Genomic DNA, 24767 nt, shown 5'->3' on the forward strand with positions numbered 1-24767 from the left:
AAGGTCCTAGGAAAGATTACATTGTGCCCATCGCGCCTTTGTAGAATTGTACAAAGTCTGGTGTGCGTCGGCGGTGTTGCATTTTAATATATAAACCATAATAACGAACTATGATACATAACAATAAAAATCGGGGCAAAATTTAAACTTGATATGTAGGGGAATAACTTACACTAAACTTAGAACATTTAAGAGGCACTATTTGGGGCAGCTGCTCTTTGTCATGGGGTTTGCCCGATTTGTTACTCTGTAATGGCCGTCTACCGGCGCTTCTTTGTGTAAATGCGAGACCCCGCTCGCACGGGCTGTCCAGGAATAACATTGCGAGTTGTCGCTACACTGAAAGGACGCTGGGGACGTTCCTGGCGCTTAGTACTCTGCACAGCGCAGCGAGAATACAAATATCACAATTTAAACTCTTGTGTAGAGGATAAAGTCATGAAACTACGGCCTAAGTTCCAGCCTGAAAAAAATATTAAACTGTGTGAAAACGCCAGAGAGACACATTTAACGTCCACAACCTGAACTTCGTGCAGCGGGTACCTGTTAACAACTGTCTGGAACAGACCCTGTTCACGTGACAAGGAAAACAAACGCGCGGCGCTTCGTTACCAAAACAGTTTACTCACGTCGGCGAAGGATGCAAGTGGCTTAGATCTGTTATAACGTCTTGATCTTTGTTGATTTTCTTTCAGATGTTATGTTGTGGTTCTACAGGGCCGTACACACTAGTGTTCTGATTTAATATAATGCAGAGTAACGCTAAAAAGCCAGATCTAGTTAGACCCCGACCGAGCAGTGTCAGTTCTGGTGGTGACACTAAACACGTCCGCAAAGTTCACATCAGAAAGGTTCCTTACAGAGTTGGCTACAGCTGGAACAAAGGTGGGAGACTCAAGGAGCTCAGAATAAGGTACTGAGATACTTAATTTACTGTATTTCAGCGTGTTACCTTTAACATTTATAACTTGGTCTAACTTTTTTTCAATCATTGCAGGCACTTGGCAAGGAAGTTCCTGAAGATATGGATGCAGAATACCTTTGGACGAATTCTTCCTCATAAAGCCAAGTAACGTGTTTCACTCATTTTGCGAACTGGGCTTGTTGACTTTACAGCTTCACAGTCTGTTTGCACAGTCTTTGAAATGTCCTACCTGAGCCTGGGTTCTCTAATTAAGGGGAATATTACTTGCTGCAGGTCCCACTATAACAGCGTGGTCTTGAGACGAGCCTTTGAAGGATGGAGAGACGAGTGGTGGACGTCCAGGAGAGAGTGGGGTCTTACACTGCGGGCAGAGTGTCACCACAGGTACACACATACAGTCTTGCACCTCAGTCAGATGTTCACCGACAGCATTTCTGTCTGCTAATGGTGTATTTTGTGTTTCAGGTATTATCTTTATAACTTGGTGTTCCGTGGCTGGCGGACTTTTTTGTCACTGCAGCTGGAAAAGAAGAGCAAAGTCCAAAATGCTCAATTATTTGGTATGATTTTGGCACAGACAATGAGAGTATATCTTAGCCTTAAAGTCTTGTGTTTTGTTAGATATTACAAGCAGCCGTTTTGTCATTAATCCCTTTGTTTTGTTAACTAGCTGACAGGCAACGGATGCGTCTGGTTTGGGAAAGGTGGGAGGATTTCACAGAGATGAGGCAAATAAAGAGGAGAATGCTTGAATCTGCCCTCGAGCAGAACAGACTTACAACTCTGCAGTAAGATCATCGCATTTACAAACCAGAACTACACTTATGCTTTCTTTACTATTATTTTTAACACTGTGTTTATTCACCTGTGCAGTTCAGCGTGGAACCTGTGGCAGATGAGGCTGCAGCAGCAACAAGACTTTCACGCATTAGAGGACCAAGCCTGGAAACAGAGGGCGCTGACTTTACAGAGCAGGGTTAAGACATGATCCAACTGCCAAATAATATATTGTCATTGTGTGTGACTGACCTCTTTTGTATTTTGTGTGGTGACACGTGAACTTCAACACATATTTATATTTATTTTTTATTTTTGTCAAAGACTTGGCTTCAGTGGAAAGAAATGCACATGGCTGCTTGTTGCCAGAAAAAGAAAGAGTCCAAAGCTGCACTTCACTTCATCCTCAGGCTGAAAAAAAAAACATTACATCGTTGGAAAAGCTATGTGTTATGTCTCCAAACCAAGAAAAAGTCACAAGGTCAAAATATACCTATACCTCTCATGTATAACAACTGCTTGTTCACAGTTTTAAACTCGATTACACAATTGTCTCTCACACTTCCTTTTCTATCTCCTTTAGCTGTGGCTCAGCTTGCCTGCCACTTCCGCCTGATGATGATCGGTTGGAGAAAATGGCGCGGCGCGTTGCAACGCAAGCAGGGCCAGGAGGACCGTTTGCAAGCTGCAGGGCATTTGGCCATTCAGAGTACCCAGCGCAGGGCACTGGAGCGCTGGAGAGCTTGTATCCTAATTCAGACATAAAATAAACATAACTTCCTTTTTCACACCAACTACAGCAGCATAAGCAGTCAGCTGAGGGATCGTTAAGGGCTTGTCAGTATCAGGTATAGTTGTTTGATACCTAAGCATGGCATTAGATGTGACGTTGTGCAGAGAAGAGGCTGAAAGAAACAGTATTGCAAGTCAACATTATCATCATCGTCTACTGGTAAGATCCCCCCCCCCCCCCAAAATAAAAATAAGAACTATGTATAACTAGAGAGTGTGATTGTGTAGCGTATTGTTCACTGTGTGTTCTTGTTGCAGGGTGCTGGAGTGCTGGGACTTCGTCTTAACGTCATCTGGAACAAATCACACCGACTGAACAACAACATGGCTGTCCAACATCATCATCAAACTGTAATTGATGTGCACTCCCTCATGCTAATGCTCCAGCATCAGTTATATACTTTAAGTAATGTTTTTTAAAACTTCTAAAGGTTTAATCCTTGCATTTTTCATAGATGACAAACAAGTATTGGAAGCTGTGGCAGGAGCGTCTGGAGGAGGCTGAAGACAAGAGTTTCCAACCCCTAACAGAAATGGCTCTGACTAACCATAGGTGCTTTTATTTACATTTCCCAATCCCCTAGCAGTAGCTGTGTTTGTCCTTCAGTGAAAAATATATAAATTGCTTTGTGTTTGCATAATTTGGAGTTTTGACTTGTTTTTGTCTTTACAGCACATCACTGTTAAGCAGATGTTTTCACCACTGGAGAGCGGAACTTGCTGAACTGAGACACATGCAGGTATTTTTAAATCCAATACATGAGCAGTACTTCAGAGCAGAGACACATGTCTATAGATATTCTAAGGATATTCTTTATGCATTTCTAACATAATATCACAGTATGCAAATTCCTTCAAATTGTAGGCAAACAGGCGGTGGACATATGAGTGATATCTGTGTGAGCCTCATTCCTACATATAGTAGTTTAGTTGCAAACTCAAAAACATCTTCTTTTCCTGCAGGAATTGGACTGCCGTGCAGACGTTTGGTTTGCTGAACACATGTTGCCTCGGTGTTTCAGCTTGTGGGTTGAGTTTGCTCTGCAGAGAAGGCTCCATAAACAGAGGAGACACAAGGCAGAAGTCTATAATAAGTGAGTTACAACTCGCCACCAATTTATTTTTGTGCCGTAATGAATTTCCACACTAAGCGGAGTTGGCCCTTCTGTGGTCTCTGCATGCTTTCTGTGATCGTATTTGTATTATCAGGCAGCGTCAGCACTCTTGGGTGTTTTACACATGGTGGGGACAATCAGAGAAGCACAAGGAGCAGATGCTTTCTGAGCGAATGGTATGTTAATGGAAACACAAACTATTGCGAATTGTTGATTAAGAGCGCCACTCTGTATCAAATGCAGACAAATAACTCACTTCTATCAGGCAATTCTACACGAGGAGCGGTGCCGCTTGCAGAGTGCCTGGGCTCGCTGGAGGCAGCGGACAGAGCAGCAGATGAATGAGGAGGCTAAACGGGAGGCTTCAGAGCGTCTGTACCTGCACAGACTGATCCACAAGACGATGGCACAGTGGAGAGATAACAGCGCTGAGATACGAGACAGGTGAAGCAAGACACTAAGCTTCGAGTTGGGTAGTTAACTTGCTGCTCTGTTGTCTAACACAGATTTTTGAACACTTGTTTGCACGTCAGGAGGAATCGAGAGCAGCAGGCTTGTCATCAGGGTGACCTGCACTGCATGAGTTGGGCTGTGGAAAAATGGAAAAAGGTGACTCTTTGGATAAAGGTTTACATGTTTATGTCTGAGAACTTGTATCTTCTGCTGAGCTGGTAGCCTGCAGGGCCGGAGTGCTGATGTGTATATTATTATGTGTATAATATTACAAGACCTACATTGTGTGTCTCATTTAAAAACATATCATTGGATTATAGCACAGCTCCCAGGTGTTATAATTATAAAAACAAATCCTGTTCAATCAGATGCAGTTATCTGCTTCAGGTCTGTGTGTGTGTGTGTGTGTGTGTGTGTGTGTGTTTTAAGTGGCTCTTGTGTGTTTGGTCAGTTTGTTCAGAGCCAGCGAGTGAAGAAAAGCAGACTGAAGCAGATGCAGCATTACCACGAAGTTAAACTTCTCCAACACGCGTTTGCGGCCTGGAAGGTACATCAATATTATGCAATCACACGCTTTCTTGAGGTTGTAGTAACAAAGACACACTGATACACTGTGGCCTGCTGTATTCACAGAAACACCACCTACAGACGTCTCAGATCTATGGCCATGCAGAAGAACTTCACAGACAACAAAAACAGAACTTTCTCAGGTATTGAACATAAATACTGAAATATGAATTTCTTTAATTAGAAACCAATGGTGGATTTTCTGTAAATGATCAATATAACACTGAGCTGCTATCTGTTTCCCATTGTCTCCATCTGAATGTTTCATGTCAGCTTTATCTCCTCAGTCTCAATAATATCTCTATTCAGGAAGGTGCTCTCTGTTTGGTGGGAGAACACGGTGCTGCTCACAGAGGTCAGGCTCATGGAGCGACGAGCACAGAATCACTTCCAGCATTTCCTTCAGCTTAAGGTTATAAAGCAGTCTGGTGCCCTCATATGCAAAACTATCATAGTTACACCTTTCTGGACCCTTTGCTCATTGCTTTTTTGTAAATCTGTCAAGGTGTTTCTTGCTTGGAGAGAAGCAACAACACGCGCAGTATCAAAGCGCCACCAGCAGGGGGAAGCAGTCAGCAGGGCTCAGAGGTCCATAAATCAAGGTAACAGCAGAAGTCTTTACAATGACCACATGCAGGAAAGTTTCAGTATTTATTTTCAGTTGTACTAAGCTATGTACATTTCTTACACTTACCGCTTGGTAGTTAGGAAGAGCTTGTTTAAAACGAAGCTGCTCTTACTCTTATTGTTGACAGCTGATAATAAACATAATAATAATAAAAATCCTTCTAGCCTTTCTACAATCTTATGTCCCAGACAAATGGGAGCCATTGTCATCTACTGTGTGTCTGTTGTATCACTGTTTTCATAGTATTCAACCACCAATTTGACAACTATCAAGTTATGGTTGTGTCAGAATTCCCATGTGTACCTGAAACCAAACTTTCCTGTGTTTAGTGCAGCTGCTGCGATCTTTCAGACAGTGGAGGAAGCAAACCAGGGAGGCTCGGAGAGAGAGGATATGCATGGAAAAGGCCAGACAGCACCATGAGTCCAAGATCCTCTCTAAAGCACTGAAAGCATGGAATAAGCATCACTACCAATATCAGAAAAATAAGGTTGTAACTTCATAATTCATGAACTGTTATAGAAAGCCACACTGTTTACTGCATGCGGTAACTTGATTTTTTTCATAGGTAATGAAACGACAGGGACTCTTTTTGCTGAGATTAAAGATGTACCAGAAGTACTTTGAACAGTGGAATATGCAGGTTTGTTGATAACCCTGTTTCACACAAACACTTAACACATGAAGATCACTTGTCATGTCACTACTCAGTAAGTAAAAATACTAAATATCTGGAGTACCCCTTTAAATTGTAATACCTTAGCCACAGGATGAACAGAATGGAGTTAATTGGCCTTGTTTCATTTGTATCATGTTTCTTTTGAGGCAAGTGGTCAGCTTCCTGTATCGGACTATATATGAGGGCCAGACCGATAGACGTGGTATGTTTTAGTGCAGAGAAACTGGCCAAGACTTTGGTTTCTTTCCTGCTAACAGCTGCAGCACAGACGGAGAGAAGCTAAGCAGACGGAGCGAGCGCTCTGGCACTGGTCCCTCACTCTTCAGGCCAAGGTAACACCCATCCGCACATTCTTCTCTCGCTAGAACATTGAGCACTGAATTGCAGAATTGGTGCTCACACGGTTTTAATGCGTTATCTTGACGTTGTTTCGTGAACCTGCCGCAGGTGTTGAACGGATGGAGGCTGTGGGTCACGGAGCAGCACAGGAAACAAGAGGAGGCGGCCAGGGCTGCACAGGTCTACAGGGACCAGCTGCTGAGGGAGGGCGTGACATGCATCCTCACATACGCTGCTCACATGAGCGACCTCACAACGAGCCTGACACAACACAGCCAAGAGCAGGTTGGTTACTGTGTGTGTGTGTGTGTGTGTGTGTGTCCCTTTAGAAGGATAAATTTGAGTATCATTTCATCAAGTCTGCCCGTGTCCAGCAGAGGTCGCGACATATCCAGAGAGTGGTTAAGCGTTGTGCCATGCGGTGGAAGCAGCGGGCGCTGTGTAAACCACGAAGAGAGCAAGCGGTCAAAGGGCAAACACCGAAAAAGAGTGTGACCTTCTCTTTGACGACGCCTGGATTGAAGAGTCTGAATCTGTCTGACTCTGTGGAGCAGCAGGCTGAAGATGAAGTCCTTAGCGAGCTGTGAGTCTGAGCTCCTGACCAGCTGTGTTCAACACATGGAATCAGTCTTACAGAGTTCTGCTTGTTTTTTTGCAGATTGCTCAGACCTACCTCTCGTCGTCAGCCACGTCGCTGCGAGGACCTGTTTGAGCCTCCACTAAAAATAAAGTAAAACCCTTTTTTACCCTAAAATACTACACACCTATTCCAATTCAGAATTCAGTTTAACTTGAAACATCATGTTAAAAATCTTTAGGCCACTGACAAAAGCCCTTTCTCTCGTTTTCTAGTACTCAAAAGCAGTCTGCCCTCACCAGCACCAGTTGTCCTACACAGGAAGGCCGTCATACTGTGTTGTCCTGCCTCCATCCTGCTAAAGTCACTGTTACCTCCCCACACCAGAGCATCGTCCTATCTACTGTGTCACCCTCTGACCCGCACATGTCCACGAAGGACTCTCCTCAGAAAAACCAAGATGTTCTTTTACCCCCCTCTGCTTTCATGACCACCGGGCCCAAAGATTCAGTAATAATCACCTGTTTGGCAGATATTATAATATACATTCAGTGTTAAATTAAATAACTTGACTTGGGTTATATCATCTGTTTTTTTTCCTTCTGGGGCAGACCAGCAGCTCAGGCTCTGGACTTGCTCCACTTGCTCCCTTTAAACAACACTCCTCAGCTCATGCAGGTATGATACCTGCACCTTTCTTCCCCATTGTGGGTTACTTTTTCTAATTAATCATAAAGTAACATATTTAGGCTTGGTTGGATTATGCAGAAAATGCTGTGATCTAACAAGCTTTTTGTTGTGCTTCTTTAAGACGTACGTCCGAGAGCATCCTTTGGAGAAGTTGCGGCTTTGGATCCAACTTCAGATCTGACCAGAGAGCTGCTCAGCATCCAGCGGGACATGAAGATGTACCGAGAGGACAGGAAGCAGCTCCGGTAAGAAATCTGGGAGAACAGTTTTTCCATTCCTCTAGCTGAACACATTGTCTGCATAGTAACTGATGTTTGATTGCGTGTGTCCACTCAGCGCATGGCAAAAGCTGAAAGAGGTATTGCAAAGTTGGCTGCAGACCAGCAGACAGGACGAGGAAATGGAAGAAAATGCTGTTTGTCAAGAGGTGAAAGAGGTAAGAAGATTAGTCATTGTTGAATGCTCAACAGGAAACAACACACATAAATAGCAATTAATGGCCGCACTAGTCAAGGTGATATAGGTTGAAAATGACAAGGTACATGTGTATAACCTCTTATAACTACTGCTGTTATGTAAAGAGACAGGGTTTGTGATTTTCTCTGATGGCTTAAATTTTGCATGCATTCTTTATGCATGCAATAAATCCTTATACCATAAAAAATCAGAGGTCACATGAGGGGAAACAGTATGAAATAACTTGCACCTAAACTGTGTCACAGTTGATGTTTTTTGATGTTGACAGTTGGAGGAGCGTATCGATAGACTGTCCACTGAACTGGCCAAACGGAAACCGGCAATGCTGCTGCATGCAGAGAGGATCCAGCATTTACAGACTGTCCTCACAGATCAGATCAGCTCTGTGTTTACAACATGACAAGAAATAATTCCTCACGCACTCCAAAAGTGATTACCTGATCATGAACGTTGAATCAGAAAACTGCTCACCAGCTGATACATATTTTGCCATAAGCTTGCTTGTTTTTTAGATTGAACATTTATACTTCTACTGCACTTGGCTTGTGAGGGGAGGAGGGATATCTTAATGTCCACTTATTGCTATGTATTCTTGTTGAATATCATGTAAAATAACTGAGCGTATCCAAATACAGCCTTACAGCTGCTTTTACTGCTGCATCTACACTTAAAATCCAGAAAACGTTGGCTAGGGGTTGTTCTTGTGACAGATGGTTCTAAATATTTTCCATATGCGTGGGGGAAAAAAGTCACTTTCAGTTTCCAGTTTTCAGAGGAGCTGCACTTGCGCAATATGTCTCTTTTTTTTTTATCCATTAGCACCAGAGCCTCTAATACTTGCAGGAGTATCTGGGATTTCAAACTAACAGAAAGGATAGCTGTCTGTTGCACACACGCTGCAGACTACATGAGACAGATTTGAGCTAAGGGGCAGAATGCGGGGACTTTATGGCATTTTACTCTTTTTCATCTTTGTCTGGTGCATCAGGGGTAAGTTTTGTTACTGAACTAGTTTATTTACTCACATTGTTAAGTTATGTTCATATTCAGTGTCATCGTGCTGTTGAATATTTAAGTCTTTTTATTCTTTCATAGATGTTTGTGGTTGTTGATGGCAAGATTGTGGCCCTCTTTTGGTAGACATTATTAAAACATATTTAAACATTATAAATGTTGTAAAATCATTTCACAGTTTACCAAAATGCAAAGTTGGCTTTAGGTTTTCTTAAGTAGTGAAATTCATTAAATACCTGCATCTTACCAAAACACAAATATGCATGAAGTTGACAAGTAACAAATTCTGTGCAAAATGTATCTTCTGATGAACTGTTTGAACTGTCCCTTGCATGTCAGCTAAGAAGACGCGGTGGTGCACTGTGTCAGATCCTGAGCAGAGGAAGTGTGCAGAGCTAGGTAAAGCTCTGGTGGCAGTGCTGCCGCCAGATGCTGTGGCAGCTTTTGCAAGACTCTCGTGCATACGAGGATCCAGCACGACTGACTGCATTGATAGGATCAGGGTGAGCCATTCTTCACCTTAAATGCAATTTCATAAATTTAGCAAAAAGGTGTGCAAAGAACAAATAAGGCCATATAGCAAACTACTACCATATGTTTGTGTGTGTTTTCTGTGTATTTTTATACATGTATAATAGCTTAAATTTATACAATAAAACATTTTCTTGACAAATACAGAAAACAAAACTTAATGCCAAGGTTGAAAACTAAAAATAGTATCCTAAATTGGAAAAGAGAATAGGCGTGTAGAAAACGTATGGATGTCAAAATGCTTTGAATCAAAAATGTGTCGTATAAAGTCGTAGGGCGTACCAGGCTCTGGGGTTTGTAAAGCTACATGCAACAATGAATAAGGCCAAACTGTTTTATAGAGCTGCTAAATTTTTGAGGCTGATATCAACATTTGAGAGTTTAAAATCTAATAACAAAATCTCGTCTGAAATGATTTTTTTAATATAAACTTTTTTGGTGACCGAGGTACGATAAAGTTGAAAAATCAACGTGTGAGTGCTCCCTGATGGACAGACACCGTTTCTAAATAACCTCAGACATAGCTGTGTCATTGTTGTGCTGCAATTTCATCAGCTACCATATATATGTGTATGTGTAGCCTATGTATCAGTTTATCTCCAGGCCTATTCCTAATAATGACCTGTTTACAGTGCCACAGGCTGGTACATGAAAAAATATCAAAACCTGGAAGAGCCAAAGCCATTGATTGATACTGTTTTCATATTCATCAATCATAACTGAAAAGACAAAATGTCTCATGGAGATGAAAAGCTGTCCTTGATTAGATTAGATGTTGAACATGTTTGACGACATTTTGTATGTTGAAAGTCTTAAAAGGTGAATGAACCCTGATGGACCGTCACTATATTGAGCTCTTCTTTCTTTGTAAGACTCACTGTGTTAGTTCTTTGTTTCAGGCTAACCGTGCTGATATAGTGACGTTAGATGCAGGGGAAGTTTATTCTGCTGTTAGGCAGTTTGACCTTGTTGCCATCGCCAAGGAGATCTACAGTGATGGTAGGTGTGCTTCACATTTCTTCATCATGTCTTTTCAGCGCTGAGGTCTGAGTCAGTATACCTGTCTGTGTATGTCCACCTGTGTCTACACTGAGTCCTGCAGGAGGCTGTATTCTGTCTGTGGCTGTGGTGAGAAACAGCAGTTTGGACATACGATCCCTGCAGGGCCACAGGAGCTGTCATAGTGGGGTGCGGTGGACTGCTGGATGGAGTCTCCCGCTCGGCTTTCTGCTGTCCCGCAACTACCTGAGCTGGTCAAAGGAGCAGCCGCTCAGTCAGGGTAAAGAGATTATAATCAGCTACCATTGAAAACAGCACTGTGTGGAAGTTTCTTCTTTCTGTTTTGTCATTTCTGGTCCGCCTTCTGGTTTTTCGATCCCCTGACTTGTTTTTCTCCTCTCGAGCAGACATAAGTACCTTTTTCAATGCCAGCTGTGTCCCCGGAGCTTCTGCCATGGCACCACCTCTGTGCGCTCTGTGCCAAGGCCAGAAGTCATTCATTCGCCAGAAGAATTACCACTGCGAGACGTCTCACAGTGAGCCCTTTTACAACAGCCAAGGGGCCCTCAGGTCAGGCTCGACAAAGGACCAACAATCTCTCAACCTGCACCACAAATTCAAAACACGTAGACAGTCAAAACAGCATGAAGTGTATTTGTCCTGTTGTCTCTTTTTTTTTTCTGTCACAGATGTCTCAGGAGTGGGGCAGGAGATGTTGCATTTGTGGACCATTTAGCTCTTGAAAGTATTGCAGGTAAACTATCTTCTTTTATTCTGTTACATTTAAAACACTTTTCTGAGGCAACCTGGTGGCCTAGGGGTTTACTGAACATGTCATTGCAATGTCTCCAGTCCAGTCCGGTACCCTCCTATGAATTAATTTTAAGCACCATTGCTAAAGAATAGTAACACAAATTATAAAATCGTAATAAACATAAAGAAACAATACAAACATGAACATCTATTTAATAATTTCTACTGTCTGTCTATTTAATAAAAGCAAAAATGGCCAAATAATACTAGGAAAAAAAAATAACTGCAGTTAATTACACCATTAATTCCTAACCAGGTGAGTACATGTAGTGAAATATATATACATAGATATATAAATTTGTGTATACGAGAAAAAGAAGCATTAAAAACGGTTACAAACAAGTTTGAGGCTGATAATAATCAAAATAACCAATAAAACATCCCCTACAATAAGCTGTCACTATTTTCCACCAACTGAGTCAAATGTAACACCTGAACACCACCTGCTGCAATTGAGAGTTCTAGTTTGTACTGAGCAGGGAAGGAGAAAAAAACAAGTAATGGATAAATGATTGAAAAAAGTGATTGTAGTACAAATGTCAAACTGATCAATCTTAAACATCGACAATTCCAAGATCACTTAGTCTTGTATGAAAAGAAATATTACAACAATATCTATTTTATATCATTAATAGCAGGGGAGAGGGATGGTTATAAGATTTTTGACATTTCTGTCTGTATCTCGGCGCTCTTTTAAGCCAGTGAGCTCACCTTAAATTCTAACATTCAAGGATTCTGTTTCAAATAGCTTTTTAATGGAAAAACAGATAGACTTTGTTTTCTTGGTGTTTTGTGTCAAACAGGAGGCTTTAAGCTGACACAACTCCCTTGGGTCTCACCTATTAAATAATATCCAGTGTGACATCAGTTCAGTAAAACACATTCTGGACATAACAGGTGGTGCTGATGAATAATCGACCTGCAGAATCAAACTGATTAAAGCATTGTAACATCTGCTGATTCTGTTTCTTCCCTCAGATAGTGACAGAGATGAGTTCAGGTTACTGTGTACAAATGGCACGCAGGCTCCTCTCAGCCACTACAGAAGCTGTAATCTGGGTCGTGGTCCCGGAAGCGGCATGGTCACCAGAGTTAACTTTCGCAAGGTCGCTCGCAAATTTTTAGTGACAGCGCAGGTACATTATTTTGTTCAATCATTTTCTTTTCCCACTTTTGCCCACAAAGATCACACACTTTTTCTCACTCTACATGCCCATAAATGTCCTTTTTACCCCAATAAAATAGCCCTAAAGGATTCTTTACTGATATTTAGATGCTGTTTGGTCAACAAGGAAGAGAGGGGCAGCGCTTCCAGCTCTTCAACTCATCTTCTTTTGGAGAAAACGACCTTCTCTTCAAAGATGCAACGGATAAGCTAGCTGTTCTGTCAGATGACATGGACGTCAGTCGAGTGCTGGGGCTGGACTATGTGGCGCTCCTCAAAGGCCTTGGACATGAAGGTGTGATGTGGTCGTTCATGTTTATATTCAAAACGGACAGGCTGTGAATTTCTGACCTCACTGAACCTGTATGTGTGCAGGAAGTTCACTGGAGGACAGTGTCGTGCGATGGTGCTGTATCAGCCATGCAGAGCAGAAGAAATGCGAGCAGTGGGCTCTCAGTATAAAGTCAGACCCGCTGGTGTGTGTTAGAGCGGTCTCCATGCGCGACTGTATCGAGAAAATTAAGGTAAGTCATTCAAGTTATATAAATCACATGATATCGTGATATATTCTAGTGTCAATACACAAAACAACTGTAATTAGAGCTGCAGCTACCTGTATCCTCTCACAACGTCACTACAGAGGGACCAGGTGGACGCCGTGTCGCTGGATGCAACTCACTCTTTCATCGCAGGAAAATGTGGTCTCGTTCCTGTAGTCACAGAATATTATGGTGAGGCTCTGTTTACGTTGTTTTTCTGCTGAGGTCTTTTATAAAAATACACAATCACACAGCTAAAAATATCTTTCTTCAAACATCTTTTAAGTCATTTATGAAGCCAACACACTCAACTTTGTTGGTTGCAGTGGCTCAGAAATGAAGATTAGCTGTTTTTTTCTGTTTTTTCATTAGTGTAAATATAATATTTTTGAGTTATTGACTGTTTTTGGAAACTGGAATGTCTTTCTCCAGACCAGGTTGTGAAACTGGTTCGGGTTGTTCTGCCTGTGTTTTGGGATCATGAATGGCTGAACCCAAGCCATGTTACTGAAGCAACTTTGTTTTGGATCACATTACCTTGCGTGTCAGGACCCACACTACTCTGTTTTTGATTGGTTAGTAGTTCGTACTGCGCATGTGCAACTCCCAACAAAGATCTAACAGAAGTGAGATGACTCACTCGGTAGTTAAAATGGAGCGTTGAACACACGGTTAAAAGAGGAGCTGCGGCAATGTGCAGTATAACAAAAATATGTTGTTTTTTGAAATGAACCAATGTAAACTTGTTCTGGTACAAAATCAAATTATGAACCTGACAATGAGCATAATATGACCTCTTTAATATACAAGATTCAACTTTCCCATATTTTCTCAAGCTTCTATAGTATTTGAGTTGAGATAAATCCAATCATCACTTAAAGCTATTAATGTCTTTAGTAGAGATGCAACAATTAATTAATCAATTAGTTGTCAACTGTTAAATTAATCTTCAACTATTTTCATAATCGATTAATTTGTTTGAGTCATTCTTTTATTTTTCTTTGATTCCAGCTTCTTAAATATAAATTATGTTCTAGTTTACTCCTGTATGACAGTAAACGGAATGTCTTTGGGTTGTGGATAAATCAAGACGTTTGTGGACATTATCTTTCTTCTATTTTTCACCATTTTCTGTCATTTTATAGATCAAACAAGGGATCGATTAATTGCAGCAAAATCCAAAATAGGTATTTGTCACCTCCATTAATATTTACTGAAGGAAGAGCACCCAAATAAAGGGCCTCCAATTTATGTGGGTTTTCTACCTGGAGTGTTTCACTGTTTTTTTGACTTTTCATAAACTAAATGAATTGAAAATATATCCATCTGTTTCCACTGTGTTTCTGTTTGACTCTCAGGAGGAGAATGTGTGCTTTCAGAAGGATCAACCCACTTAGAGACAGACGGTAAGTAAATAACTAACTTGCCGCTGATGTGATTATTGTCTTCACATGCCACCGTCTCTGTCCTCAGTGTTGCCCTCAGTGGTGGCCGTGGCAGTGGCAAAGCGCTCCAGCAGAAACCTATTCATCGGGAACCTCAGAGGCCGTCGCTCCTGTCAAGGCCACATGTACGGTCCAGCAGGCTGGCTGCTGCCACACAGATACACGTTAAGCCTGGAGCATAACAACAGCTCCCCCTGTGATCCAGACCAAGGTACTGCTCTGAATCGGCCATGTGGAGTTCTGCAGAAAACGACTGAACTCTTGTGACACCTTCTACTGTTGGCCGCTTGCCTTACTTGGCATTTTAAAGACATTATCATTATCAGAAATACTTTATTGAACCCGGAGGGGAAATTCTTATGTCACAGTTGCTCAGAATGCACATCAAGGTATAAAGGAATAGAAATAATAATAGAACGTTGGTAAGTAGAATATAAAGAAATCTAATTACCATAAAATATAAACAAGAGAAAATGTACTGTATTTTACAGTAAATGAAATGTAAATGATTGTGATTAAGTGTATAATTATATAAATTCTCACACACAGTGTAGCTGCAGTATGCCACTTTGTGTTTTCTTAGCGTACACCAAGGTGTTTTGGAAAGGCTGCCTTCCTGGCTCTCAGGGGGATCTGTGTAAAGTGTGTATGGGAGGCACAGGCGAGGCTGCCACCAAACGCTGTGCTGACAACCACAATGAGCGTTACTATGGCAACATGGGGGCCTTAAGGTATGCGTAGTGGCTTACCTGAACCAGAGCTTTCTGTTCATCTGTGATTGCTGGTGTGGAGCGTTAATAGCAAAACAGTGGGTGTAAAAGGAATTAGGTTTATGGTGCTCACAGCATTTAAAACATTATGTAAACCTGAATAAACAGAGTGTTTTGGCCACCTTGGGGTAGCTGTAAGGGCAACACAGACATATTATTACCTTTAACGTTGATATGGTGAACTTTTTAGCGGACAGTTTTCTAGAAGATATGAAGCTGTTTAGCTGCTAAATGCTCAACTATGTTCAATTGCTAGTTGCTAACCTGGTGTAGCCTAGGCCTACCATCGGTTGTTATAACCTACCTGTTGCAGCCGAAAACAACACTGATGAAAATGTTCAAAAGAAACAAATCCTTTGACATACAAGAAGTGATGTAATGCAGTTATTCTGGATAATATGCAAAATACACCATCAACTGTTGCAATAGGGACTGTTTTTTGGATATAAAGTAGTTGTAGAAAAGTAAAACAAATTGTTCTGCCTCCACCTCTATTTTGTTTTGAAACTAATATCTCAAACTTTGGGCAAATAAATAATCAAAACTACCTGTGTGGCTGGACGCTACTAGTGCTAAGTGAGAAAATGTGTTTATGTAATTTAGCTGAACTAATTCTTCACTTGTTATTGACAGGTGTCTGGTTGGAGATCCCAGTGGTAAAAGCTATGGCGACGTGGCCTTTCTTGAGCAGCACAACCTTCTTGCCAACATCCTCAGTGAGATATTCAAGTTTGGAAATGAACACTGACGCTAACATAGACTGTATGTTTATTAAGCTACATTATCATGTTGTACTTCAGGTTTGAGTTCCACCGGTTGGGCAGAGGGCTGGACGTCGTCAGACTTTGAGCTGCTGTGTGGTGATGGTCGGCGGGCCCCGCTGTCAGAGTGGGAGAGCTGTAACCTCGGAGTCATCCCTCCGAACACCGTCATGACACGGCCGGTGCTCACGGCACGAGTGTACGACTTCCTCATGAAGTCACAGGTCAGCTCATGGAAACAGATTCTTTTAATAAATAGGAGCGTTTTAAATCAGGGTTTTTCTTGAATGCACCATGGCAGACAGTCTAGGAGACATACGACTCTGCTGCCTCTTGAAGTCATCAAGAATAGTGTGTCACTTTCTCTCACTATGACTCTCCAACTCATCCACTTAAAGTAAACCCTAAATGCTGCAACTTGGGACAGATGAGGTCTTTAAGATGCCTTTCTCTGATTGGCCTCAAACCCCACGGTGTCATTGCTTTTAGGACAGGGTTATTTCAGGTTACAGTTTGATGCTACTTTCATGAAATATAAACACATTTTTCTAAAAAGACAAACAAATGTCTAAACACAAGCAGCATAACAAGAAATTTTCTGGAATGAAATAGTCTATAATTTAAATTTAAATCAATTATCTGAAATAGTGCAGACATTTGATGCCAGGTTTTGGTTATATTGTACTCTGGGCACATATCAGTTGGCACAACATTATTGAGGTCCAAAAGCAGCACCAGTCGCAACCAGATTGGTGGCAGCAAACATTTTGCCAGAGATCCAGTTCTTTGCTTCTTCTGATGAATACTGGCAGAAATCATAATAAACCATTAAATTATGATCTTTGAAGGTGCAGAAAGGAAATGTGTTTAAGAGGATATTTACTCCTGTAAAATTCTACCTTGTAGGAAACCTTGACTGCCAACCCAAAGACAGAGTTCAAGCTCTTTGAGTCTCTGCAATATGGAGAAAGTGATCTGCTGTTCAAAGATGCAACTCAGTGTTTTGTCCACACAAGCCACATGGACTACCGCTCCATCCTGGGAGAGGAGTTTTACAGTCACACAGAAACTGTCTTCAACTGCACACACTCTGGTACGACTATAATGACAACACGCTTGCTTGATTATCGAACATATAATTAAACTCATGTCGATAATGCTAATGTTTACATCTATTTTCCTTACAACAGATATCTTGGAGTTTTGTAATCAGGACGTGTGCAGCATATTCTAATGGACCTACAAGAGGAATCGTTACCTTTCCCTCCTCAGTGGTTCAATCCTTCATCCACAAGCTTGATTCGTCCACATCTGACGACTGTAAACCATCACTGGTATCATCTTGTTCGCAGCAGAGATTAAAGTCTAAACAAGATTTGGGATTCAGTGCAAACACAAATGACAGACCTTTCAACAGCTTGTAACTCTTAAAGTCTTATTATTATTGCTTTCATGTCAAGTCTTGTTTCATTAGCAACTTCCAGACGCCATTATAATTTAAAATGTGGTATTGTGTATGATCTGTCTTCCAAAAATCCCAAACACATTTGCTTTGTATTTTAAATCCTGAAAACCAAAACATCCTGCCCTTAACACAGCAAAGTGTAAACATAAACACACAAGACACAGATGAAGAAGTTGAGATGACACAAAGCACTGAGGTAAACACAAAAAGAAAAAAGACACAACTACACTTGTAGATAGGTGTAAAATCAATGTGTAGAATATGTAAATGATCCAAGTTTTGCCTTACTTTCACTACATTTTTACATGCACCAATTATATCACTGTACTTATTAAAAAATCTCAAAATGAATGTGAGACTGAGAACCACAATATATATGGTGGTGCCATTTCAAAGCCATGGTTATTGCTGTAATTTGTCTTAAAGCAGCTCTGAAGTAAATGGTCTCAATCCTGCCTATACATTTTTACACATATTTTCAATGGACCTCCACAATAATAATAATAATCTTTAAGATTAAAGATATTCAAACTGTTTGTTGATCACAGGAAGAAAACTTACTACGTCTGAATACAGCTAGGACTCTTGCATTATACCTATATTACTAGATATACTTACTGTTGATGTTGGTGTAAAGTTCTTCAGACATATTTTTCTGTATTACCTGCATGTGGACCAAAGTCTAAATTACAAGGATGTTCAAAATAACAAAGGTTACAGTACCTATGTATTATGTGTTATGTTATTCTATATATGTTTCCTGTTTAGGTAATCACTTTTAATGATAATTTTAAGATATTGACTCCTTTGAGCTACTGTTTGTCATGAAGAAAAAATTGATTTTTATGGCTGTGTTAAATAAATGTTATCTATTTTGATTTCTTCAGAAACAAAATAAGTAGGCTACACTTTGACCAAAAAAAATACACCACCACGGCAAGTTTAAGCTTAAACTCTTTACACTACAACTCCCAGAGTACAGCGCGACAGTGTTTGGTGTCACGTAAATCCTGGTATTTCCTGTTGTCACTCTCGGACAACGGTTCCCATATTATATCAGGCTGTTCTGGTTTGTGATGTTACTCAACCGACACTTCGTACCTGCTGCCACAGTGTTCCTACAGTAACTTAAAACTGTAGCAGCTGTTGTAACTCACAAATAAGGTACAGTAGCTAACGTACAAGAACAAAGTTAGCTAGCTGGCGTTATCTGACATTGCAGCTGTTAACGTTAGTCACCGGTTGAAACCAAACGTGCACTTTTGGAAAGTAGCCCAGTGACGGTTTCTTGCTATAACAATTTAATATTTTACTTTCATTTAGTTTGTTCTTATCAGCACATTGTAATGTAATTAAATGTCGTTTTAAGTAAGTGCCATACTAGCATGTAGTCGTGTAGCTTCTTGGCTAGGTTACCTGACTTGTTACCTGAAGGAGAGGAGGAGGGCTCAGTTACAATAATCAGTTCTGTTTGTCTTGCTGTAGATGAGACTGCCATGGCGGATCCTCACACTACACACAGCAGCACCCATGAGGAGGGCATTCTCAGCCCCTGCAGGTGTGTTGAGCTTTGTCCCCCCCTGCAGCACCACTGATGCCCACTCCCTGGAGCTACTGCAGGAGTTTGTGTCCCGAGCCAGACGCCTGTTTGTGATCACTGGAGCAGGACTCTCCACAGAGTCAGGGATCCCTGATTACCGCTCGGAGGGTGTCGGGCTGTACGCTCGCACCGACAGGCGACCCATGCAGCATGCAGAGTTTGTCCGCAGTGCAAAGTCTCGTCAGCGCTACTGGGCCAGAAACTTTGTCGGTTGGCCGCAGTTCTCCTCCCGTCAGCCCAACTCCGCACACAAGGTCCTGCAGCGGTGGGAGGAGAGAGGCAAGCTGCACTGGCTGGTTACACAAAATGTGGATGCTCTCCATTCAAAGGCAGGACAGAAAGCAATGACCGAGCTCCACGGCTGTTCCCACAGGCAAGAAAGCATCCGCTGACACATATGACAAACGTAAACCAGCTCTAATAGTTGTCAGTATTTTTAGTTTGTCCAGGATTTATGTAAAAAGACTATAACTGTTACATATTGTTGCTTGTATAGTTTTCATCTGGGTAACCCACCTGACCCTTTGAGTCACCATCCACATGCCTATCTAGTAAAATGTGTTTAAAGATGAATAATTGATGCTCATATGTGTGTCCTCAGGGTGATGTGTCTAGGCTGTGGTACCATCTCCGCCAGGGAGGAACTCCAGAAGCGATTTTTAGCACTAAACCCGGACTGGAGAGCGCAGGCTGGCGCCGTGGCTCCGGACGGTGATGTCTTCTTAGAGGACGAGCAGGTCCTCCATTTCAGAGTTCCCTCCTGTGAGTTCTGTGGAGGGATACTGAAGCCTGAGGTCACTTTTTTTGGGGACACTGTGAACAGAGTGACGGTACAGTCAGTGCACGACAGACTGGCAGAGTCGGATGCGGTGCTGGTTGTGGGTTCATCGTTACAGGTAGGGTTTTTAGAGGAATGTCTACAGCAGCTTGATCAGGATAACACAAGTATACAATACAATCCTTCTGGATTTTTGTATTTTAATTGTGACTCTCTGTTACTCCCAAGGTATATTCAGGATACAGGTTTTTACTAGCAGCGAGTGATAGGAAAATGCCAGTCGCCATCCTGAACATTGGGTCCACGAGGGCAGACCACCTGGCCGAGCTGAAAGTAAGCGGCCGCTGTGGTGAAGTGCTGTCAGCCATTCAACCTCTCTGACTGTCAAAGACATGCAGTTTGGATATACTGCATTAAGCTGGTCAAAACTACCTCGAACTTTAAACAGGTAAACAACATAATGAACTTCGGGATGGCTGGAAGAGGAGCCTAGAGCATCTACTGCACTTCTCTGCCAGGAGAATTTTGCTGCTGTTTTCAAAGTAAAGCAAAAACTGACATATCAACAGTTAAAATTAGATTTGTCCTACATTAAAATAGTGTGCCAGGGGATCAATATCTTGGTCCAACAAACAGAGGGACATCTACCCTGCCAGGAGAAACAGAAAGAGTCAAGCTGTACTGTATTTGGCATTACTGTGTTTCATAGAATATGTGCAGTAGGTGATGTAGTGCTGTGATGTGCTGGTTCACTGTCTGAAGGCCCGGAGTTTAAAGTTGGAGGCTGTGAAACGATAACTGGAGAGCTGAAATGGGTGAGTCAGCCACAGGGTTTGTCTCCACTGGGCTCAGTTCACTTGTCATATACTGATGCTGCTTATTTTTAAATGATATGAGTTATGAGGGACACTGTGAAAGTAATGTGGTACTTAAAACACAATAGAGAGCAGTTCACAAAAGTTTGGAAAGTAAATCAAGAGATTATACAAAATCTACTGCAGCTGGTTTTAAAGGGTGTGCTTTGTGTTTTATATATTAATAGGTATATATTTTTAATGCTAACAATCAGTAAAATGGACCCTTTTTTCGATTTGTCAAACAATGTTTAACTATACAAGTAAAGAAGCGTGAGAGTTCATACTGTGTGTTTGTCCAGCAAATTCTCAAACAGGATCTTGTTTTACCTCAGTCTGAAGTAAATGAATACATGATGCATTTGATGCAACATTTGTTTTTGCTGTTTAATGTAATTAAAAAAAATAAAAAATTTAAAAGCTTGATTTGCCTTTGTACATCAACTTGTCAGGGTGGACATTTTCCAACGTCACTTTCCACAAATGTATGGTTCTGCCAATTCAATACATGCACATTTAACCAAACCTGACAATATTTACATTCTGAAACATCGTCACCATTTGTCAGTATGAAATTTACCTAACATGATGGGTGATACCAAATTAAATTGGTCCCCTGAAGCTGCTCAGAGAGGCTCCTAAGATAGAGAAAATGTGCAATACCACGGCTGCAGAAAATGTGACTTGTCATAGCAGAAAAGGCTCAAGTGGAGCTAATATCATTAATGATGGCTCCACACAACTGAAGTGTCTCAGTTAACTAAACCAGTGCACTTTTATACTAACAGGAAATTATGCAAGACTCTCACTGCTGCATGTTAATCTGAAAGATTTAATTTTGTGTAATGAATCTAGTATATGAAAGTTTCACTTTCTTTATGGGGAAAAAAATACTTTTTTACAATATTCTAATTTTCTGAGATGCACCTGTATACTGTTGGTCAAAATACTGCTAAAATAACATACACCTAATTCATTAGTTTTGTGAAGCTTATTGAACTTATACTTTAGAGTTGTTTCTTCAGACTGGAGTTGTAGGATCATTCCAAATCAAAGTTTTGTTTAAATAAAACAACATAATTTTCATACTTTACTGAAGCACATGATTTAACATACAGGTAAACAAACATTGGTAACTTTTAAAATGTCTGTGGAATAATTGGTGTTGTTCGCCCTGGAAATTAATCACATAATCTGAACAAAGAAAAACAAATACAAGTATTTGATGTGTAATTTGGTCACTTTAATCAGTTCTCTCAAATTGTAGGTTGTGTATGTTCACTGTCTCAGGGTCTGAATAGTACTGCTCATTAAGAAATGAACAGCTGTTTTGACACAGTTTAATGTAGTGATAAATTAAAACCCAAACATTCTATGACAGCTTAATTTAACGACAAACTTCATCACAAACAGACTGAAGGCAGAGTGACTGCGGACTGACAAACTGTAAGATCACTCAGGACATTTTGCTGCTGAAACCTTTCTTGTAAACAAAGCCTCCAGTTTTCCAGGTTGGACTGCAGCTCTTCAAGCAGAATAGCTGGGACGCTGAAGGAGTACAGGCAACACCTGTGCGCTGCGGTGTCTGCCTGCCACGTTGCTGAAGCTGTAGTCACCATCAGGGGAGTCATAGACAGACAGTTCTCAAAGCTCTTGGTCTGATCAAACCAGTAAGTGACGGGGTAACCCAATAACAGGCCAAACACTGTGCACAGGTTCCATCCCTCTGATTTTTCTCCAACATAATGAGGTTCCTCGGACCCCATCTGTTGTTCAAACCCTCTCAGGAGAAGCAGTAAATCGCGTGCCGCGCTCTTCAGCTCTCCTCTGAGCGGGTCAGTGACGGTGGGCTTCTCCAGGGAGTGGCAGACATCGATCAACGCCACGTTATTGTGAAACAGCTGCTCCACATTTGATCTGGCTGCAACTGGATTAACAATAAGAGCGTTTCCATTCAAATCCAGCGTGAGAAGTGATTTAGACACGAGCTGGGAGGACCGCAAAGAGACCAAATACTGCTGCAGCTGATCTGCACTGGCGCCGTTGCTATCGTACAACAAAGCTGGTTTTAATCCCAGATCAACAGCCGAGACCTGAGCAGCCAGGTCCAGACTCTGAGGGACAGAGAGAGACTTTCTACCAGTAGACAGACATTTACGAGCAGAAGCAACAAAGAACTCCTGAGTGGACATGGCTGCAGAAATCACACAATGCACCCTTTAAATGTACCAAAATAATACCCTTCAGTGACTGATTGTTTTGAGGATTAAAAAATAAAACTAAAGAGGTTTTCTAGGTCAGCGATGACAAAAGACAGAGAGACTGATTCAACGTAATTATTTGTCTTCAAGCCACCTACTGTAAGATGACATGAAAAGAGTTATTCAACAGAAAAGTGAACCAAATTCAGGTTAACAAGATGATTTGTTTTCAAAGTGTAACAAAGTAATAAAATGATGATGTCCCTTGTTTCTTTTTTGCTGGTCCAAGACACCTGAAAAGGAACAAAAATATCATGTCGGTTATATGTACCTCTTTATGATAATCATTTGTGACTGTGACGTCAGTTTAATTGTAACTTATAGCAGAGTTTTTTCCCGATAAATAAGGTTGCTACCATAACGCACCATTAGTTTGGTTAAAAGTAATGTAAACTGAATGCAAATGGACAGCTCTAGTAAAGAAGATGATCTCACCATCATCCTGGTTTTGGCTGTGGTGTATTTTGACCAGGTTATGTCACGGGCTGAGGAGACATCAGGTCAAAATCGGAGAGATTTCGTGCAACCCAGACACCAGCTGCAAACAGGCCCAGGTTGACCAGAAGATTCCTGAATTAAATAATATTTACAAATATTTTTTTTATTTTTACAGGATTAAAACTTTAAACATACAACTTGAAAAACTATCTCAAGATAAGCTGAAAATAAAATAACATAGTGACTATAGCCAGATGGACCTCCTGTTCTCCCGCTGTCATTCTGTGTTTCTATGCTGGAATACCTGGCCTCAGGTTTATTAGTTTAATATCATATCCTGACCATTATTAGACTTTTAAGGCAAAATCTGATAATAATATATCCAATGATGTCATTATTATGTACATGTACATAGAGAAAACATCTGTATTTACTAGACAATGTAGATGCAGAAAGAAACTGCAAAAGGGGACAGAGTGAGGTGTATGATACTGGGCCACAGGAACATTTCGACACTTTTGATGAGAATCCATAGAAAGTTGTTTTTTCTAATGTGACCAACATAAACACGACATTTGGCTGTCGAGATATTTTGGCAATTGTGTGCAATGACATGCTACTTATCAACTGATAAGTAAGTAAGATTGTATGTTGTTCCTCAAATGTACGTCGCTTTGGATAAAAGTGTCTGCCAAATGAGTAAATGTAAAGTAAGCCATTTTTGGCCGCTATATAGGTCCTGCTAATTTCCCAATGTGCACACAATATTATCGCAAAAAATTTATGTTTTGAGACTTTGCCACAGGAGCATCGCTGACAGATCCAGATGATAAAGCAGGACCCACAAAGGTCATGGCAGTAAATCTTTTGTTGTAACGTTAATGGTACAGCTTCCAGAGCAAGTTATCAACTAAACCAGTTGAAATACAGTGGCCCAGGAGCCTTCAGGGGCCCCTGGAGTTATGGGATCCCCGGGGCAGGTGCCCACTTGGCCTGGTTGGCAATCCAGCCTTGAGAGTAGTGACCTTGATAGTGACAGAAGAGTCTGGACTAGTCCAGAAATCCGAGAGACTGGACGAGGCAAGAGCAGATCTTTCTGACGCAGTGTGTGCTAACCTTAGCTTCTAGGCTAACGACCAGGCAGGTTAATCGCTTCATCGGCTCACCTTCTGAAGTCGTTTCTGTCTGTCGCAAACCGACAAGCTGAACCGATCCACTCCATCACACCGGAGGAAGAGCCCTTTTTACCTTCTGATCCGCTCATCTTGCTAACTCTGGATGTAGCGAGTGGAACAGCAGCAACGAGGGGAGCAGA

General features: G+C 41.3%; 5 protein-coding genes across 8 annotated transcripts; 3 read left to right on the plus strand and 2 right to left on the minus strand.

Moving 5' to 3' along the window:
- The first annotated feature begins 90 nt into the window (after positions 1-90).
- sfi1 (SFI1 centrin binding protein) lies at positions 91-9186 on the plus strand. Of its 3 annotated transcripts, none has more exons than XM_038696255.1 (31): positions 91-913; positions 998-1069; positions 1199-1309; positions 1391-1485; positions 1596-1713; positions 1799-1901; positions 2027-2183; positions 2286-2447; positions 2584-2654; positions 2753-2845; positions 2950-3047; positions 3168-3234; positions 3458-3588; positions 3704-3785; positions 3875-4053; positions 4143-4218; positions 4514-4609; positions 4696-4772; positions 4939-5041; positions 5135-5231; positions 5587-5747; positions 5826-5900; positions 6194-6268; positions 6384-6560; positions 6635-6858; positions 6934-7005; positions 7128-7362; positions 7464-7530; positions 7664-7787; positions 7879-7978; positions 8288-9186. In XM_038696255.1, exons 1-31 carry the CDS (start codon positions 750-752, stop codon positions 8417-8419), a joined length of 3594 nt encoding a protein of 1197 aa, XP_038552183.1. In that variant the 5' UTR covers positions 91-749; the 3' UTR covers positions 8420-9186. The 3 variants fall into 3 exon arrangements, with proteins under 3 accessions (XP_038552183.1, XP_038552184.1, XP_038552185.1); XM_038696256.1 differs by having other exon boundaries at positions 6650-6858; XM_038696257.1 differs by having other exon boundaries at positions 6653-6858.
- zgc:172271 (uncharacterized protein LOC100000381 homolog) lies at positions 8873-18410 on the plus strand. 2 transcript variants are annotated; one of them, XM_038696267.1, is made up of 18 exons: positions 8873-9009; positions 9373-9536; positions 10464-10563; positions 10667-10843; positions 10971-11133; positions 11253-11317; positions 12355-12512; positions 12650-12836; positions 12917-13065; positions 13182-13272; positions 14226-14267; positions 14439-14486; positions 14554-14736; positions 15109-15256; positions 15929-16011; positions 16096-16280; positions 16963-17149; positions 17247-18410. In XM_038696267.1, the coding sequence occupies exons 1-18, from the start codon at positions 8955-8957 to the stop codon at positions 17288-17290; spliced, it is 2229 nt and encodes a 742-aa protein (XP_038552195.1). In that variant the 5' UTR covers positions 8873-8954; the 3' UTR covers positions 17291-18410. The 2 variants fall into 2 exon arrangements, with proteins under 2 accessions (XP_038552195.1, XP_038552196.1); XM_038696268.1 differs by lacking the exon at positions 14226-14267.
- Positions 18411-18528: 118 nt separating this feature from the next.
- Positions 18529-21173, plus strand: sirt4 (sirtuin 4). Its single transcript, XM_038696269.1, has 4 exons — positions 18529-18685; positions 19007-19494; positions 19723-20017; positions 20128-21173. The coding sequence occupies exons 2-4, from the start codon at positions 19007-19009 to the stop codon at positions 20278-20280; spliced, it is 936 nt and encodes a 311-aa protein (XP_038552197.1). The 5' UTR covers positions 18529-18685; the 3' UTR covers positions 20281-21173.
- Positions 21174-21974: 801 nt separating this feature from the next.
- On the minus strand, positions 21975-22983 carry cunh1orf74 (chromosome unknown C1orf74 homolog). Its single transcript, XM_038696270.1, has one exon. The coding sequence runs from the start codon at positions 22943-22945 to the stop codon at positions 22157-22159; it is 789 nt and encodes a 262-aa protein (XP_038552198.1). The 5' UTR covers positions 22946-22983; the 3' UTR covers positions 21975-22156.
- A 243-nt stretch (positions 22984-23226) lies between these two features.
- On the minus strand, positions 23227-24752 carry tomm6 (translocase of outer mitochondrial membrane 6 homolog (yeast)). Its single transcript, XM_038696273.1, has 3 exons — positions 24619-24752; positions 23450-23584; positions 23227-23247 (listed from the first exon to the last, which is right to left on the minus strand). Exons 1-2 carry the CDS (start codon positions 24714-24716, stop codon positions 23488-23490), a joined length of 195 nt encoding a protein of 64 aa, XP_038552201.1. The 5' UTR covers positions 24717-24752; the 3' UTR covers positions 23227-23247; positions 23450-23487.
- Positions 24753-24767: the final 15 nt, after the last annotated feature.

This window comes from Micropterus salmoides, unplaced genomic scaffold (assembly GCF_014851395.1).
Source record: "Micropterus salmoides isolate LMB-PRFRI ecotype aquatic unplaced genomic scaffold, ASM1485139v1 Ms_hic_scaffold_4, whole genome shotgun sequence".
Taxonomy (NCBI): domain Eukaryota; kingdom Metazoa; phylum Chordata; class Actinopteri; order Centrarchiformes; family Centrarchidae; genus Micropterus; species Micropterus salmoides.

What these genes read in the sequence shown, in the direction of transcription:
- tomm6 (XM_038696273.1), bottom strand. Translation starts at nt 24,716, where the DNA reads ATGAGCGGATCAGAAGGTAAAAAGGGCTCTTCCTCCGGTGTGATGGAG. An exon ending in GACAGAAACGACTTCAGAAG is followed by an intron (nt 23,585 to 24,618) that starts GTGAGCCGATGA and finishes TATTTAATTCAG; the next exon opens with GAATCTTCTGGTCAACCTGG.
- cunh1orf74 (XM_038696270.1), bottom strand. Translation starts at nt 22,945, where the DNA reads ATGTCCACTCAGGAGTTCTTTGTTGCTTCTGCTCGTAAATGTCTGTCT.
- sirt4 (XM_038696269.1), top strand. Translation starts at nt 19,007, where the DNA reads ATGAGACTGCCATGGCGGATCCTCACACTACACACAGCAGCACCCATG. An exon ending in CTCCACGGCTGTTCCCACAG is followed by an intron (nt 19,495 to 19,722) that starts GCAAGAAAGCAT and finishes GTGTGTCCTCAG; the next exon opens with GGTGATGTGTCTAGGCTGTG. An exon ending in TTGTGGGTTCATCGTTACAG is followed by an intron (nt 20,018 to 20,127) that starts GTAGGGTTTTTA and finishes GTTACTCCCAAG; the next exon opens with GTATATTCAGGATACAGGTT.
- sfi1 (XM_038696255.1), top strand. Translation starts at nt 750, where the DNA reads ATGCAGAGTAACGCTAAAAAGCCAGATCTAGTTAGACCCCGACCGAGC. An exon ending in TCCAACATCATCATCAAACT is followed by an intron (nt 2,846 to 2,949) that starts GTAATTGATGTG and finishes CATTTTTCATAG; the next exon opens with ATGACAAACAAGTATTGGAA. An exon ending in ACACTCCTCAGCTCATGCAG is followed by an intron (nt 7,531 to 7,663) that starts GTATGATACCTG and finishes TGCTTCTTTAAG; the next exon opens with ACGTACGTCCGAGAGCATCC.
- zgc:172271 (XM_038696267.1), top strand. Translation starts at nt 8,955, where the DNA reads ATGCGGGGACTTTATGGCATTTTACTCTTTTTCATCTTTGTCTGGTGC. An exon ending in CTTTGTCTGGTGCATCAGGG is followed by an intron (nt 9,010 to 9,372) that starts GTAAGTTTTGTT and finishes CTTGCATGTCAG; the next exon opens with CTAAGAAGACGCGGTGGTGC. An exon ending in AACAGCCAAGGGGCCCTCAG is followed by an intron (nt 11,134 to 11,252) that starts GTCAGGCTCGAC and finishes TTTCTGTCACAG; the next exon opens with ATGTCTCAGGAGTGGGGCAG.